The following is a 17894-nucleotide window of genomic DNA, read 5'->3' as shown; positions in this document are numbered from 1 at the left end:
ACATACCCCAAATATCAGCCCTATCGCACATTTTTGGGGGTTTGCCGTTAACCCCGCGGCTCTGAGAGAATCCAGCACTGCTTGTACCTGTGATAGATGCGTATGCCAGTCGGTGCTAAAGATGATAATATCATCTAGATAAGCGGACGCGTACTCCTGATGAGGCTTGAGCACTATGTCCATCAACCTCTGGAATGTAGCCGGGGCCCCATGTAACCCAAAAGGTAAGACCACATAGTGGTATAGACCCTCCGGAGTTACGAAGGCGGTCTTTTCCTTTGATGAATCTGTGAGAGGTACCTGCCAGTAACCCTTGGTGAGATCGAGCGTGGTAAAGTACTGGGCCTGCCCCAGTTTCTCAATCAGCTCGTCCACCCTGGGCATTGGATAGAGGTCAATCTTTGATACTTCATTCAATTTCTGGAAATCATTACAGAAGCGTAACGATCAGTCTGGTTTTGGAATCAGTACGATGGGGCTAGCCCACTCACTCCGTGATTCCTCTATGACGCCTAACTGAAGCATTTGTTTTACCTCAGCCGTGATGGCTTGCTTCCGGGCTTTGGGTACCCGGTACGGTCTTATTCGCACCCTTACCCCAGGTTCGGTGACAATGTCATGTTGGATAACCGTAGGCCTACCCGGTATCTCTGAGAACACGTCGGTATTGTGCTGCACCAGCGAGCGAGCTTCCCGTTGCTGCTGTTTAGTGAGTGCATCACTTATCCTGACCTCCCCCTAGGACGCTTCCCTGGCTGAAGGTAGAGAACTCTCTGGCGATATGCCCGGGGTGACGTCTGTAACTAAACACTCTCGATCTTTCCAAGGCTTTAGCAGGTTTACATGGTAAAGCTGCTCAGGTTTCCTCCTTCCGGGCTGATGCACCTGGTAATTTACCTCCCCCACTTTTTCTCGAACCTCATATGGCCCTTGCCACTTGTCCATGAGCTTACTCTCGGCTGTGGGTACCAGTACTAACCCCCGATCGCCCTTGTTAAAAGACCTGACTCTGGCTCTTTTATTATATGTGCGCCTCTGGGCTGCCTGGGCATCTAACATGATCTTTCACGATGGGCATGACCACCGCGATCCGGTCCTGCATACTAGCCACGTGTTCAATTATACTCCTATGTGGAGTCGGCTCTTGTTCCCATGTCTCTTTGGCTACGTCCAACAGACCCCTAGGGTGTCTGCCGTACAATAACTCAAAGGGAGAGAACCCTGTGGAAGCCTGGGGTACCTCACGGACGGCGAACATCAAATAGGGTAGCAACATGTCCCATTCCCTTCCGTCCTTAGAAACCACCTTTTTTAACATGAACTTGAGGGTTTTATTGAACCGTTCTACTAGCCCGTCGGTTTGAGGGTGGTACACGGAGGTGCGCAATTGTTTAATTTTTAGCAATTTGCACAGTTCTCTTGTCACTTTGGACATGAAAGGGGTTCCCTGATCCGTCAGGATCTCCTTAGGTAGTCCAAGGCGACAGAACATGGCAAACAGCTCCCGTGCAATCAGTTTTGCCGAGGTGTGGCGTAGTGGTATAGCCTCCGGGTACCGGGTGGCATAGTCGACGACCACCAGTATATGTTGGTGGCCACGGGCGGATTTTACAATGGGTCCTACCAAGTCCATTGCAATCTGTTCAAAAGGTACCTCTATCACTGGCAGGGGTACCAATGGGCTACGGAAACTTGTGGTGGGTGTGGTCAACTGACATTCGGGGCAGGATTCGCAGTACCTTTTGACCTCCGCGTAAACCCCAGGCCAAAAGAACTGCTGCAAGATACGTTCTTGTGTCTTTTTTACCCCTAAGTGTTCACCCAGCAAGTGTGTGTGTGCCAAATCTAGAACCACCCGACGGTACGACTGAGGTACCACCAACTGCTCCACGACCTCGTCCCTGATCTTATCTATCCTATAGAGCAACTCACCGTTGACTACCATGCGGGAAAATTCAGTATCTGCACCGGGCTGTTGGGCTACGCCATTTACCTCTGCCACCCTTTCCCGCGCCTGAGTCAGGGTGGGATCCTGTCGCTGAGCCGTCCCAAACGTGTCCCGGGACACTTCCAGCTCGGGGACCGATGGGGTCTTCTCGACCTCTCCTGCCAGCACCTCTAAGGGAAACCTATCGGGGTCACACTCTGTCCCTAGGTTGGACACCCCTACGGCAGGTTTGTCGGGTACAGCACCTGTAATACATTTTACCGGGGGAGAGCAGATTTTGTTTTTCCACAGAGTCCAGAACAGCGGCAAGTCTCTTCCCAACACAGTCCCATAGGGAAGAGATTTTACCACCCCCACCACATGTTTTATAACTCCACATGGCGTGGAAAAAACTACCTCCGCAGTTTGGTACTCTCGGAGGTCCCCATGGATACACACAACCCCAACTGGCCGTCCACTGGGGTTGTCTCCTGCCACCAGCGACCCATGTACCAGAGTCACGAGGCTCCCTGAGTCCAGGAGGGCCTCCGTGGGGTACCCATTAACCAGTACCTGGCATAGTTGGAGTTCACTGTCCCGGGGGTCGGCGCTCGCTGTGCAGATGGTCTGGGCATACATTGACACCCGGCGGCTATACCCGCAGTCCATGGGTTCCGAAGTCAGGGGACAATTAGCAACCACATATCCCGGCCCCTGACACCGCCAGCACCAAAGGGTGGAGGTACTGTTAGGCCTTATGACAGTTTGGGAGGGAATTGGTGCTGACTGTCCCCAGCAGAGAGACGCGACCCCTTTCCCGACTCCTGGGTTGGCAGGGATCGGCGTGACAGCCGAGAGGGGGCAGAGTCTCGAATGAAGTCCTGAGTGGCCGAGCAGCGCTCGATCAGACTGACCACCTGGTCGAGGGTGCCGGGGTCTCCTTGCCCCACCCAACGTTGGATAGCGGCCGGCAGAGTCCTTACCAGCCGGTCAACCACCACCCTCTCCACCATCTGGGCTGGAGACAAAGTCTCAGGCTGGAGCCACCTCTTTACCAGCTGCAGGAGGTCATAAGCCTGAGACCGGGCGGGTCGGGTCTCCACATAGGCCCATGAAAATACACGCTGAGCCCCCACATATGTATTGACCCCTAGTTGGGCAAGGATCTCACCTTTGAGCCTCTAGTAGTCCTGGGCACCCTCCCGACTAAGGTCGAAGTAGGCCTTTTGGGCATCGCCGACCAGAAACGGAGCCACCACTTCTGCCCACTGGCCGGCTGGTAGGTTTTCCCGCTCTGCTGTGCGCTCATAAACGGTCAAGAAAGCTTCCACGTCGTCCTCCGGTCTCATCTTCCTCAACGCTGAGCGAACCTTGTCCCGGGCCTCGCGACGTTCAGGGGCTGTTGCCGTCGGCGTCTCCAGCAGGGCAGCAATCTGTTGCAGCAACAGTTCATTTGTTTTTTGCTGCTGCTGGTACAGTAGCTGCTGCTGTTGATTATGCTGCTGTTCCCGTTCCTGCTGTTGCCGTTCCCGTTCCTGCTGTTGCCGTTGGAGACTCTAGTACTGCTCCTGCTGTTGCCGCTGAGACTGCAGCTGCTGCTGCTGGGTAAGTGCCAGCTGCTTTAACAACTCGTCCATTTTGTCCATGGGGTGGAACTGAAAGGTGGCAGGTCGGATTGTGGTCATGCAGCTGCCGATGGGGGTATGCCTCAGTCACTATGCCCGCATTCTCCACCAAACTGTAAGGCGGCGGTGTTCACACCATGCAGTAACTGAGGCAGTGACCCAAGCAAGTCCAACATAAACAGCTTTTATTCAGCAACTCACAGGTAAACAGAAAGTCCTCCGGTTCGCAGCCGGGTTAACATGAGTCCATAAACAACAGCTGCCGGGGACAAAGGCCACGCTGGGCCGCTCAGAGCCTGACCCGTGCAGAGCCTTCCCAGGCGGTGGTTCAGCCACACTCAATCCTGCTGAGCTTTCCTGCTATGCTCCTAGCAGGTTCCAACATAGAACAACAATAGTCCTTAGTGCAGGGATTTTAAAGGACCTGTGGCAAGAGCCACTGGAAAACCCGGGTTGGAGGGAGGAGGCCGCCCCACTGCTTCCTGTGACCTCCTCCAAGAAATGAAGGCCCTGCCAGGTTTTACTAATCTGCCTTAGCCAGGTAGTCTGACCAGGTCATTGCTCACTTTCATTCCTGCTTTGCAGCCGCAGCTGTGTCTGTGACTGCAATACACTCCAATGGATTTAATAGGTCTCTGTACACATTCTGGGAGATATATAACGTCCCTCGTATACAATCCCGGTCACTGCCTCACAATATATAACGAAGGAATGAGCTGCAGATATGTACTGCTACATAAAAAGAAAAATTAGAGTACTAAACTGAACTTGGAAGCCTAGCAGAGATCATAGTTTGCAGTATGTCAAGCAGTAATTATGTGACCAATTTAGGCAATGTACTATTGTCACTTGTTAATTTAGAAAGGCTTACACTGTTTTCTGGTATAAACATAAAATTGTATGCAGCTGCAGCGTAATAACACCACCATTCTCTGACACGTAAGCTCAAATGTGTGTTCCTAAGCTGAAATTAGAAAGCGCTCATGTTCTAAAATCTACTCTTGGATGTACAACAGCTGTGAAAAAGTACCTTGTTATTGTGTATTATCTTCAAGAGCGAATTTTTGTTCCCAAAAGTGCTGCACCTCTTATGATCCTTTCTCCTCTGCATGTCCTTTCCAGGCAATAGTTTTGTTTTCCTGAAATGTTGCTGTAATTTAAATCTGACCTTTGTAGCTTTTAGTTGAGAGCAATTTCTCTAAAAGCAGTTCATACACAATTGAGCGCTATGGACGATGCCACGTGGACTTGTTTGGTAAGCCTTCTACTCTCATAATGCAGAGCTATTTTCCTAATGCACACTACAGGTCGGCTAGGCAGACTTTCTAAGGTACAGTTCATTTTTATTTTAAACATTTTGCACTTGCATCTCCATATTTCATGTCATTGGCTCTAATATTCCCTGTAAAATAAAGTTTTCTGGACATCTTCTTTCCCTGACAGTCATATCGTTTAGTTCTGCAGCTTGAGTCTCAAGAAGAATGTTTGGTCAAATCAATATGAACACTTTCATTTGCATGCTCTAGTAATAGCAAATAACTAGATAAACCTACAGCAAGCAGACCACAGTTATAAAAGTAGGTTTAGCAATATGACTACTAAGGGACAGATTCAGTAACAGTGAAGGCAGAGGGAAGCTCAATGAGCAGAATTGAACAGTTCCTGAGCAGAGTAATGGGCAATACATCAATATTTTCTCATCCGGCAACACTGATTGCAGAAAGGCAATGGAGGATATCCATGCCCTGCTGCTAAAACAGGTACACAGAAATCATGTAAACACGGTACAAGAAAGCTGTAATGGGAACTATGATTAAAACATCTTTCCTCTTTAGATTTATGGGAGAGCAGTCATTTCCCAAGTTAGATATGATTGTATGAATGCAATGATGAGTTATATTTACTATTATATTTGTCTAATTTGCATTAAAGCATAGCTTGTACATTTTTATACTACACTTTACTATTTAAGCCACCCACTATAGTAAGAGAATAGCACCTCTGTACTCCCCACTAAATGGAATATCCAGGATTAGAAAAATTTGTTTCTGGGAACAGCACAACTCTTGTCCATGGGTGTGTTTAGTGCAATATAAATGAATGAGACAGATCTGCCATTGCAGACAAAAGCATATGTTAGTCCGCGGCCCCACTATCAGTATTTGGTCAGTATTTTTTCTCAGGAGTGGGAGCCAAAAGCAGGTGAGGAACAATCAGAGAAAAGGTAGAATAGAAACAAGTCACCAATTCTGCATTTATCACCCACTCCTGGTTTTGGCTCCCAGTGCTGAGAAATAATACTGATCGAATACTGACCCAATACTGATAGTGGGGCCGTGAACTAAGAATAATGCTGCTTCCTACCACTACCAAGATCTTTCTCTAGAAACTTATGGAAATGTCTCCTTACAATGGCAAAATTAATAATTCCGCTCTTATTGGCCTCCTAGACTCTACTGGTCATAATAGATTCCTCCCAATGTCACTATCATCCTCCTGAAGATACATTTCCTTTTGTTTATTATTCTATGTATTAGTAGGCAGACGACAGTACCCTTTACCCATACCTTCTCTTAACCTTCTGCCCTTGACTTCCTGCAATGTAAAACGTCTATGTATTCTTTGGTATTTGAACTTTGAACTAATTTGCATATAAAAACTTATCAAATAAATGATGTTGTTTCTTTAAGAAAACAGAACAGTCTGACAGCCTGATTTCAGTGATCATTTAACTTGTTTATGGAGGTAAAAGTATAGATTTTGAGTAATTTTTTTCTTAGGTTGAGTTGAGAAAATGAAATTGAGCAGATAAATTCCATTCCATCCAATCAGTTTTAACAACCCCCATACTTGAATCAGAGGGTCTTATAAATATATTTTGCTTATTAGTTGCAGCAATAATTTTCTGTATATATAGTGTGAGGTGCACTACTCTCTAGTGGATGAGGATAATTGTGTAATATGATAGTGGATTACACTAGTAAACACAGCAAAATGTGCATCAATGAACCCAGAGAGCTGCATAGAAAGTACGATAAAATGAACATATTAAAGATATTATATATCAGATATTACATTACTTAAAATACATTCAAAATACTCTTAGTTCAATGTCAGAAGATCACATTGCAAACACATTATAAATGTCATCTGATGCATTTCTAAATAGAAAATCCATTTTTTTTAACTTCAAACTACAAAGGATAAGAAGAAAACAAAGGAAAATATTGTTCGCAACGATACATTCTTGAAACTCTTCACATTCTGAAGATTGATGCCAACATTCTGCATTAACAGCTAGTTGAATATTCTAAACTATGTCCTAGATTTGCCAAATGTTCTAAGAATTCACTTGCAAAATGATCTTTTATTCCTCGTTTCTGTGATGCAAAGACAATAGACCTTGAGTGTTTGAGGGAATTTGATAGATGAAAAAGAAACAATGTTGCTCTGCAATCCCCAATATTTTGAAGTTTCCAATTATTACAATGTTATACTAATGATGTTGCCACTACTATCATTCCAAAAAGAAAACAAACACATTTCGAAGTTCTGCTTCGTAATGAGAACCACATTGTATAACTATATGCAATGCATTTGAAAGACGTTAGGGAACAAAAATATAAGTGAAATTAAATAAGACTACCTGGCTTCAATATGGTAAAAAGATGCTTGCTAAAAGGGATTCTACCTTGTTATACATTGTGCACCAAGGCAAGAGCAGGATCATTCTGCAAATTAAATCTGGATTTTTTTTCTGCTACACTATAGGTCAAATAAATGACAAAAAAAAATAAAAATCAGATTGAGGTGGTTTTAGATTTAATGTTATTTACTATTATTTATTATTACTTTTTTATGGTAATATGTAGATTTGATTGCTTTTGCTAAAATGCATGTATGGATGCTTCCATTATTTTGCATCTTTTTAGCTAATTTTTATTTGTGATAGGTCCCATCTCATATTTATTTAGTCTTACAACGAGAAATTTCAGGAATCCATGGTTCTTCATGAAAGCTCGTTTGCCTCCTGACATCGTCCTTTTTTCTTTTTTTGCAAAGAGCCGAACTATCACATGAGGGAAACCTTGGACAGCCTTCAGACAAGCTTAGATTTCCAAGAGACGGTGCAGCTTACTTAGAGTTACTCTTCATAAAAGAAAAAGGCCAAAGCTTTTAAGTAGCTGTAAAATGTATGAAATAACAAAATATCCAAAGCTCATCTCCTCTCTTTCCCAGTAATACGGCATTGTTTCCCCATTTTTATAACACTCAATCAGTTGTCAAATCAGTAGCCAGAGCGATTACATGTTGCACAGCTAAGTGATGGCAGCAAAGTTACCAATAATACAGCATAAGATTACTGCAGCCAATGATTGGCTGCAGCAGTCACATGATGGCAGGGGGATAGCAAACTGTCTTCAGCCTACAGGTTTGTGTGAATGCTGCAGCCACTCACTGGGCTCAGCAGCTCTGCCGGTATAGACAGTATGAGCCACTAAGCCCAGTCATTGCCCGCAGCAGTTACATGTATAGTAGTTATGAGTGACATCACTGCTGCGGCCTGAATAGACATTAGTGACGCAGCAGCACTGAATATTGCCATACTTGTTATTTTTAACATCCATAAGTCTCCTATATTGCTATATTAAAATTGAATATCTTAGGACAGCTTCAAACATCTGCATTTTGCAGTCATTGTATGGACCATGATTCTTGGGCTGGCAAACATCAAACCGGGTTATACACGTTCAATTGGGTGCTTTCTTCAGTCTTTCAGGGTGGACCGTGTTAGCTCCAAAGAAAATGAGGAACGTGAAATTTCATACAAAAAAACAGTTTTATAGCCAGGGGCAATTTAGAAATTAAATCATTTTAAAAACGATATAGTAACGATGATGATTAACAGCTTACCTGCTGGAGATCTAATGTTATTGTCACATAGTGGTATTCCACCCCATTTTTGATGCTTGGACTTTGCCACCAGGACTTTTTGCCATTGATAGCATGAGCTATGGGATAATGTACTATAAAAAATGAAAAACAATTTTGATCAATGCACGAGAAATAGTTTCAAAATTTATGAGTGAGAGTTCATTGCATTGAAAGCCACAGTCAACTTATTAGCTCCAGTGAAAAGTAATTCACAAAAAAGAGATTCTGGCATAAGAAAAAATAAAAACTTACTTTATTTTATCTTCATAGTAAAATGTTACATTGTGAAACAAGTGGCACGTGTAGCAGTCTTAGTCGTAACAGACCGTTGTATTGTCTGAATGTGTCAATGTTTCACTTCTCTTACAATGTGACATTTTACCATGAAGATAAAATAAAGTGAATTTTTATTTTTTTCTTAAGCCGCTTGTGTCAAAATGCCTTTTTTGTGAAAATTATTTTTCTAAGCATATACAGTGACCAAAATAAGTATTTGATACACTGCCGATTTTGCAAGTTTTCCCACCTACAAAGAATGCAGAGGTCTGTAATTTTTATCGTAGGTACACTTCAACTTTAAGAGACAGAATCTAAAAATAAAAATAAGAAAATCACATTGTATGATTTTTAAATAATTAAATGACATTTTATTACATGAAATAAGTATTTGATCACCTACCAAATAGCAAGAATTCTGGCTCTCACAGACCTGTTAGGTTTTCCTTAACAAGCCCTCTTTCTCTGCACTCATTATCTGCATTAATTGCACCTGTTTGAACTCATTACCTGTATAAAAGACACCTGTCCACACACTCAATCAATCACACTCCAACCTCTCCACCATGGCCAAGACCAAAGAGCTGTCTAAGGACACCAGGGACAAAATTGTAGACCTGCACAAGGCTAGGATGGGCTACAAGAAACTAGGCAAGCATCTTGGTGAGAAGGCAACAACTGTTGGTGCAATTATTAGAAAATTGAAGAAACACAAGATGACTGTCAATCTTCCTCAATTTGAGGCTCCATGCAAGATCTCGCCTCCTGGAATAAGGATGATTCTGAGAAAAGTCAGGAATCAGCCCAGAACTACATGGGCGGACCTGGCCAATGACCTGAAAAAAATCTGGGACCACAGTCTCAAACATTACCATTGGTAACACACTACGCTGTCATGGATTAAAATAATGCACAGCACGCAAGGTCCCCGTGCTCATGCCAGCAGATGTCCAGGCTCGTTTTAAGCTCACCATTGAACAGCCCATCCAGAGGAGGCTTTGGAGAAGGTCATGTGGAAAGATGAGACCAAAATAGAACTTTTTGTTATCAACTAAACTCGCAGTGTTTGGAGGAAGAAGAAGGATGAGCACAACCCAAAGTACACTGTCCCAACCATGAAGCATGGTGGGGAAAGCATCATTCTTTGGGGATGCTTTTCTGCCAAGGGGACAGAATGACAGCACCGTATTGAATGGACGAGGGATGGGGTTATGTATCCCTCAGTAAGAGCATTGAAGATGGGTTGAGGCTGGGACTTCCAGAATGACAATGACCCAAAACACACAGCCAGGGACACTAAGGAGTGGCTCCGTAAGAAGCATTTCAAGGTCCTGGAGTTGCCTAGCCAGTCTCCAGACCTGAACCCAATAGAAAATCTTTGGAGGGAGCTGAAACTTAATGTTGACCAGCGACAGCCCCGAAACCAGAAAGATCTGGAGAAGATCTGTATGGAGGAGTGAGCCAAAATCCCTGCTGCAGGGTGTGCAAACTTGGTCAAGAACTACAGGAAACATCTGACCTCTGTAATTTTAAATAAAGGTTTCTGTACCAAATATTAAGTTCTGTTTTTCTATTGTATCAAATACTTATTTCATGCAATAAAATGCTAATTAATTATGTAAAAATCATACAATGTGATTTTCTGAATTTTTTTTTATATTCTGTCTCTCACAGTTGAAGTGTACCTACGATAAAAAATACAGACCTCTCCATTCTTTGTAAGTGGCAAAACTTGCAAAATCGGCAGAGTATCAAATACTTATTTTCCCCACTGTATTACGTCATTGAAGCATGACGAATTATGGAGTATTTTTCAAATATTTTTGTCCTTATCTAACATAACTAATGTAGATTATTTTTAAAAAAAAACTAGGCAATTTGTTGTCTAAATCATATTGAAAAATATAAGTTAGTATTTTACATTTTCTAGATGGCATGGCACTTTTTTACCAGCAAGTATTTTGATTATGTCCTGGACAGAGTATTAGGCTATATGCCCACGATGCAGAAATGAAGCAGAAAATTTCTGCAGTGTTTCTGCATGTATTAAGTCAAAAACGCTTGCGGATTTTGCATGCGTTTTTGACGCGTTTTTGACGCGTTTTTACATGCGGATTTGACTTGCGTTTTTCAAATGCATTGGGACATCAAATCCGCAGGCAGAAACGCACAAATTATGGACATGCTGCAGATTTCTCCGCAGCAGAAAATTCCGCAGCATGGGCACAGAACATGCAGATTTTCATTGGGGATCATGGGGCACGGATTAGCAAGCGTTTTAAAAGCGTTTCTGCTGCGGAAATTCCGCATCAAAAACACTTTAAAAACGCATAGTGGGCACACAGCCTTACTAGACACACTGATTTGATGTTTTGTTCTTAATCTACCAGTTCATTACATATGCTTTATGTAGAGTGCTAAGATTCTGGAAAAATCTATATACTACTATCTATTATGGTAAGATCTGTTGATCTTGTATTGCCATAAATGGAAAAGACTAGATATTCCCAACTCTAGATTAAGACAAAATTAAGAAATAGTTTATACAGTTTATACAGTGCCACCACTATTAAAATATAAAGCAAGTATATGTCACCCTATATCAAAATTTTCATCATAACCACATGCACACAACAAGCCCATATGCATAAACCTGAACTGTGGCAGAACATTGTAGGCTTAGGGCTCCAGGAGACATTATTTGCGATTCTCCTAGCAGAAATAAACCTTAATATGCTTCTTTGTGACACCAAAGGTATCTAGGGTTACAGTAGTGCTTTTTAGTGCATTATTACTGCTACTGGGCTGTACAGGGTATAAATTATCATGTATATGGGGCCTAAATATAGGGCTTTAAAACTGGAAGAGAGAAACTGGAAATATCATGCAAAATATAATTTCATTTAAAATTTCATTTCAATCTTCTTGGGTCAAATGGATTGTACTGTTGCATTAGAAATGAATAATGGTAGATGAATCAACAATCAACTTTAATCTCTATTATGAACACTTAATCCTAATTAATTTGAGGCGCTGACAAATTGATGGCGTTTGAAATGAAGTGGAAATTATATCTTCCATAAGGACAATACTGAGAAGTTAATGTGGTTTGAAACGTATCCTTCATTAACTCTTGGCATGGGCTTGCGTTCATTCCACACAACAGCTTCACATTTTATTTGTTTATGTAACGCTACAATAACTTCAATGTGTTCAACAATTGAAATACCAAATAGAGGGAAAAGAAAAAGGTGCCGTTCAAGGCCACGTTCACACATTCAGTATTTGGTCAGTATTTTACATCACTATGTGTAAGAAAATATCAGGAGTGGGTGATAAATACAGAAGTGGTGACGTGTTTCTATTATACTTTTCCTCTGATTGTTCCACTCCTGGTTTTGACATACAAATACTGATGTAAAATACTGACTAAATACTGAAAGTGTGAACGTTGTCTAAGTTGGGGAAGATTGGGGGCATGTGTCCTCCACTACTGTTTAAGTCCCATTGGAGTTTCCTAATTCTCTCGTCTGTGTGTACATATGTTTGCAAATTAGTTTTGTAGCTCAAAAGAAGTCACCTTTAAATTGAACCCAAGATCTTAGGTTAATACTTAATAGGTCTACTGTATACCAGTGCAATATCATGACTTCAGTTCATACATTCCATGCAGTTGGGGTTCTTCTACAGCATGTGCATAGATTTTCAATCCTCCATAAAATTAATGGACAGTCATAAAAATATGTGCAGTAAACCTGTAGCGTGTGAATATATGCATAGTCTTCAATTAACTATATCAGTTTCCTCGCTAAACAGTACTGATCTGTTGTGGAAGGCGAATATTCAATAGTGTTATTTACATAAACCTGGAAGCCCTTGGAGACTTTATTGAGTTGAGAAATAGAGATGAGCGATGTTCGACTCGAACTGTTCGCCAATCTCAAATTCGAGCTGTTTTGGGCGGTGTTTGAGCCGTTCGGCGAACACGACCAATTTAAAAAAATTCGGCTGTTCGAGGTTATGTTTGATAACTGTTCGTGCACCAAAATCATAACTGGATTTTTTCTCAGAAATCCTGAAAATTAATGTTAATACGCAGTTTGAGTGTACAGCGGGGCGGGGGGAAGGTCAGGGGATGGATCTCTGCAGGAATAATGAAGATCTCCATTTTTTTTTCTCTTTCCCGCATTTACAGTGGGGAGGTGCAATCTGTCAGCCTATCAGCAGCGCACACACGGAGCGAACTGCTTTTTTTCACACAAGCAAGGGCATGTGTCATTGGCAGTGTATGTCACATGTCCTTGCCCTATAAGACCCAGCCATTTTCCCCGTCGCCACCATTTTCTCACTGCTGCAGCTGCGTGTTAGATGGCACCGCTGTTGCTGTGTGCGCTATACTTTGTTAATTTCAAGCCAATTTTCGCACAAATCTACAGATAGCTTGGGAGTAGGGAATAGTTGTGATTGCAGTCCTTTTTCGGACTTGGTTACATCATTTCATACGACTTTTATCAGGCAGGTCTGTGCTCTTAAATAGATAGGTTGGGAGTAAAGACTAATTGTAATTGCAGTCCTTTTCAGGACTAGGTTACATCAGTTCCTATCACTTTTTGCCAGGCAGGTCTGTGCCAGTGCTGTGCAAGTTTTTTTCACAGCATTTGGATAAATCTAGCAAAGCAAATCCTTTTTGGCCTCTTGCAGTGTGTGTTAGTCAGTGGAATAGCCTATCTGTGTTGCAAGCTACACCACCTGTGTATAGAATAAAAAATTTTTTTACTGTACCTAGTGAAGTAAAACCTTTTGGGCATAGCATCATTCTATTAGTCCAACTATACTAACCTCCACCAGGTTGCAAATTCAATATAATTTCTATCTGCATCTAGCTCTGAAAAAATATTTCGGCTAGTAGCAGTGTGTGGGACTTGTTCTATTAGTCCATCTATACTAACCTCCACCAGGTTGCAATTTCAATATAATTTTTATCTGCATCTAGCTCTGAAAAAATATTTCGGCTTGTAGCAGTGTGTGGGACTTGTTCTATTAGTCCATCTATACTAACCTCCACCAGGTTGCAAATTCAATATAATTTTTATCTGCATCGAGCTCTGAAAAAATATTTCGACTTGTAGCAGTGTGTGGGACTTGTTCTATTAGTCCATCTATACTAATCTCCACCAGGTTGCAAATTCAATATAATTTTTTTCTGCATCTAGCTCTGAAAAAATATTTAGGCTTGTAGCAGTGTGTGGGACTTGTTCTATTAGTCCATCTATACTAACCTCCACCAGGTTGCAAATTCAATATAATTTTTTTCTGCATCTAGCTGTGAAAAAATATTTCGGCTTGTAGCAGTGTGTGGGACTTGTTGTATTAGTCCATCTATACTAACCTCCACCAGGTTGCAAATTCAATATAATTTTTTTCTGCATCTAGCTCTGAAAAAATATTTCGGCTTGTAGCAGTGTGTGGGACTAGTTCTATTAGTCCATCTATATTAACCTCCGCCAGGTTACAAATTCAATATAATTTTTTTCTGCATCTAGCTCTGAAAAAATATTTCGGCTTGTAGCAGTGTGTGGGACTTGTTCTATTAGTCCATCTATACTAACCTCCACCAGGTTGCAAATTCAATATATTTTTTTTCTGCATCTAGCTCTGAAAAAATATTTCGGCTTGTAGCAGTGTGTGGGACTTGTTCTATTCGTCCATCTATGCTAACCTCCACCAGGTTGCAAATTCAATATAATTTTTTCCTGCATCTAGCTCTGAAAAAATATTTCGGCTTGTAGCAGTCTGTGGGACTTTTTCTATTAGTCCATCTATACTAACCTCCACCAGGTTGCAAATTCAATATAATTTTTTATCTGCATCTAGCTCTGAAAAAATAATTCGGCTTGTAGCAGTGTGTGGGACTTGTTCTATTAGTCCATCTATACTAACCTCCACCAGGTTGCAAATTCAATATAATTTTTTTCTGCATCTAGCTCTGAAAAAATATTTCGGCTTGTAGCAGTGTGTGGGACTTGTTCTATTAGTCCATCTATACTAACCTCCACCAGGTTGCAAATTCAATATAATTTTTTATCTGCATCTAGCTCTGAAAAAATATTTCTGCTTGAAGCAGTATGTGGGACTTGTTCTATTAGTCCATCTATACTAACCTCCACCAGTTTGCAAATCCAATATAATTTTTTTCTGCATCTAACCCAGCCAATACTTTTGGGCTAATACCACAGTTTGGCCACTCAGCTCTGCTCGGTTCCCATCCATTGTTTTTTGTGCAAACAACTCCAGAGTTGTCAATTAGTTAACCACCAAAATGAGTGGAAAAAGGCCTGCTGCTGGTGGAAAGGGGAATAGGCGTGTTGGGAAGGGAAAAAAAGGTTGTGTGTGGGGTAGGTGTTAAAGCAACAGTAACATCTGCAGAAGAAAGACGATCTTCCAGCCAAACTAAGATGTCTACTTCTTTTAGCGGACAATGTGATAAGATCCCTTTCTTACAGCCACGCCAATCGCTTCAAATTCCAGATGAGGCACAAAAACAGCAGATGCTTCAACGGATATCAAGTTCTCCTTTAAGTGGGCTCTCCTCCACCTCAACTTCAACATCACAAATACTCCAGTCCTCAGAGGTGTCACCCCAATTGCACTTGCTTCCTCACAGCTCCCAAGTCTCCAGCTGCCCGTCTGAATATGGGGTAGAACAGATGGTTGAGTCTGCAGAGCTGTTTACTCATACTATAGCCTGGGAATCAGAGGTCGGCTCCAGAGCTTCTGTGAATCCAGACGAGGAAATGATGTGCACTGATGCCCAGAATCTTTATGAGTTGGATCCAGGACAAGACGCAGAAGGTTCTGACCATAATGTAGACCCTCGTTCCCAAACTGTAACTCCTGTTGGTGGAGACAATGAGGAAGACGATGATGAGTCTCAAATACATGATTGCAGCGACAACTTGAGTTTTTTGTCAGGGCAGGAAGATGTTGGCTCTGAGGACGACGGGTGTGATAACACAAGGGGTGATGATGACGAGGTTGGAGTTCCCACTTACTGTCAACCCACAGTCAGCCAGTCGATGAGGTCAGCAGAGGAGGTGGAGGAGGATGCTAATAACGACGAGGTCAGGTTGCGCCTTCCTGGACAGAGATGTAGTACTGGAAGCACGTCAACAACTGCTTCCTCAAAAACAACTCTGCCTCTGACCACAAGTCATGGTGGCTCTTCAGGTCGCATGGGTGCTAAGCCTTGCATAGCCTGGGCATTTTTTCAGATCGAAAAGGATGACCCAACTCGTGTTATCTGTAACATTTGTCAGCAAAAGCTAAGTAGAGGCCAAAAAATACATTGTTTGGGTACTTCATGCATGAACCGGCACATGGATATGAAGCATAAGTTGCAGTGGGAAGCTCACGGTGCTACAATGCGGCCTAGCCGGCCGGGCCAATCACTGTCTGCCACATCTTGTGCATCCGTGGCCTCTTCATCCTCTGTGACTGGGGGGACAGCAGTCACACTTGTTTTGGGACTCAGACCTGCCACCTCTTTACCAACAACAGCCAGCGTGATTGGCAGGTCATCATTTTCTTTGTAGGTAGAAACACCAGCTGGTGTTCAGCGCTGTCCGACATCGATAGCACCACCTTTGGATCAAGGCAACCTAACATGTTCGGCTGCATCTTCCTCACAGACTGGCAGTTTGCTGGGGACACCCTTCTCAACCCCGTCTAAGCACAACAGCCAGCCCTCGGTCCCTCAGATGTGGACAAGTAAAAGACCATTTCCTCCTAGCCATGAGAAAGCTAAGAGGTTGAATTTCACCATCTGCAAGCTCTTGGCTACAGAAATGCTGCCTTTCTGCCTGGTGGACACAGAGGATTTTCAAGACCTTATGTCCATCGCAGTGCCCCAGTACCAGATGCCCAGTCGGCACTACTTCTCAAAGAAAGGTGTGCCTGCGCTCCACCAGCATGTCGCTCACAATATCACCGCTTCTTTGAGAAACACTGTGTGTGACAGGGTGCACTTCACCACAGACACTTGGACGAGTAGGCATGGACAGGGGCGTTACATGTCGCTGACTGGGCACTGGGTAACTATGGTGACAGCAGGACAAGGGGCTGCTGTCCAAGTCTTGCGGTCCCCACGAGTTGTGCGTCAATCCTCTTTATCTCGAAGTTCCTCCACTGCTTCTGCCTCCTCAACCTCCTCTCGGTCCTCCACCTGCACCCAAAGCCTGTCTGGTCATGCCACAAGCTTTCTAACTGTGCAGAAGGGATCCTGCACACCTCCTTACTATGCTGGCAGCAGGGCTCAACGTCATCAGGCGGTTTTTACTTTGAAATGTCTGGAAAATGTGAGTCACACAGCTGAGGAGTTGTGGTCAGCTCTGGAGAACTAGTTTCATGAATGGTTGTCTCCACTGGACCTGAAACCAGGGAAGGCCGTGTGCGACAATACTGCAAACCTGGGTGCGGCCCTTCGTCGGGGCAATGTCACACACGTGCCTTGTATGGCTCACGTGTTGAACCTGGTTGTCCAGCAATTTTTAGCCCACTATCCCGGAGTAGATGGCCTTCTGCAGAGGGTACGGTCGCTGTGTGCTCACTTCCGCCATTCGCATCCCGCAGCTCAGCGACTTACATCTCTACAGAAGTCGTTGGGCCTGCCACTTCACCAGCTAAAATGCGATGTGCCTACCCGGTGGAATTTAACTCTGCACATGCTGCAGCGAATGTGGCAGCACCGACAAGCCCTGGTGCTATACGTTCTGACGTATAGCCTGGGCCAATGAGATCCAGAGGTGGGGCAAATCACGCTGGAGGAGTGGTCTCAGATCAGGGACCTATGCACCCTTCTGCACAGTTTTGAAATGGCGACGAAGATGTTTAGTGCTGACGATGCCATTATCAGCATGACTATTCCGGTGATTTACATGCTGGAGCACATGTTAAACAGAATTTGGAGTCAGGTGGTGGCACAAGAGGAGGTGGAGGAAGTAGAGGAGGAGGAGTTGTATGCGGAAGGGCTAACATCTGCAAGGTCCAGACGGTCGGCAGCACCAAGGCGGCAGGCATGTGAGGGTGGGGGAGATGGTTTTACCAGGGCAAATGGTGGCAGCCAAACTAGTGAG

The 17894-nt window shown here is 43.3% G+C and overlaps 1 protein-coding gene across 6 annotated transcripts in view; it reads right to left on the bottom strand.

Moving 5' to 3' along the window:
• Nucleotides 1–17894, bottom strand: part of LAMA2 (laminin subunit alpha 2) — a 1447346-nt gene that overhangs the window by 1256056 nt on the left and 173396 nt on the right. For all 6 annotated transcript variants that reach the window (XM_073676060.1, XM_073676058.1, XM_073676059.1 and 3 more), the window contains exon 3: nt 8467–8579. In XM_073676060.1, the coding sequence (XP_073532161.1) occupies nt 8467–8579 (113 nt within the window). The remainder of the gene's footprint in view (nt 1–8466; nt 8580–17894) is intronic.

This window comes from Phyllobates terribilis, unplaced genomic scaffold (genome assembly GCF_046119375.1).
Source record: "Phyllobates terribilis strain yellow unplaced genomic scaffold, ASM4611937v1 Scaffold_3__8_contigs__length_932513732, whole genome shotgun sequence".
NCBI lineage: Eukaryota > Metazoa > Chordata > Amphibia > Anura > Dendrobatidae > Phyllobates > Phyllobates terribilis.
The sequence above is the reverse complement of the archived record's forward strand: the minus strand, read 5'-3'. Positions and strand labels throughout refer to the sequence as shown.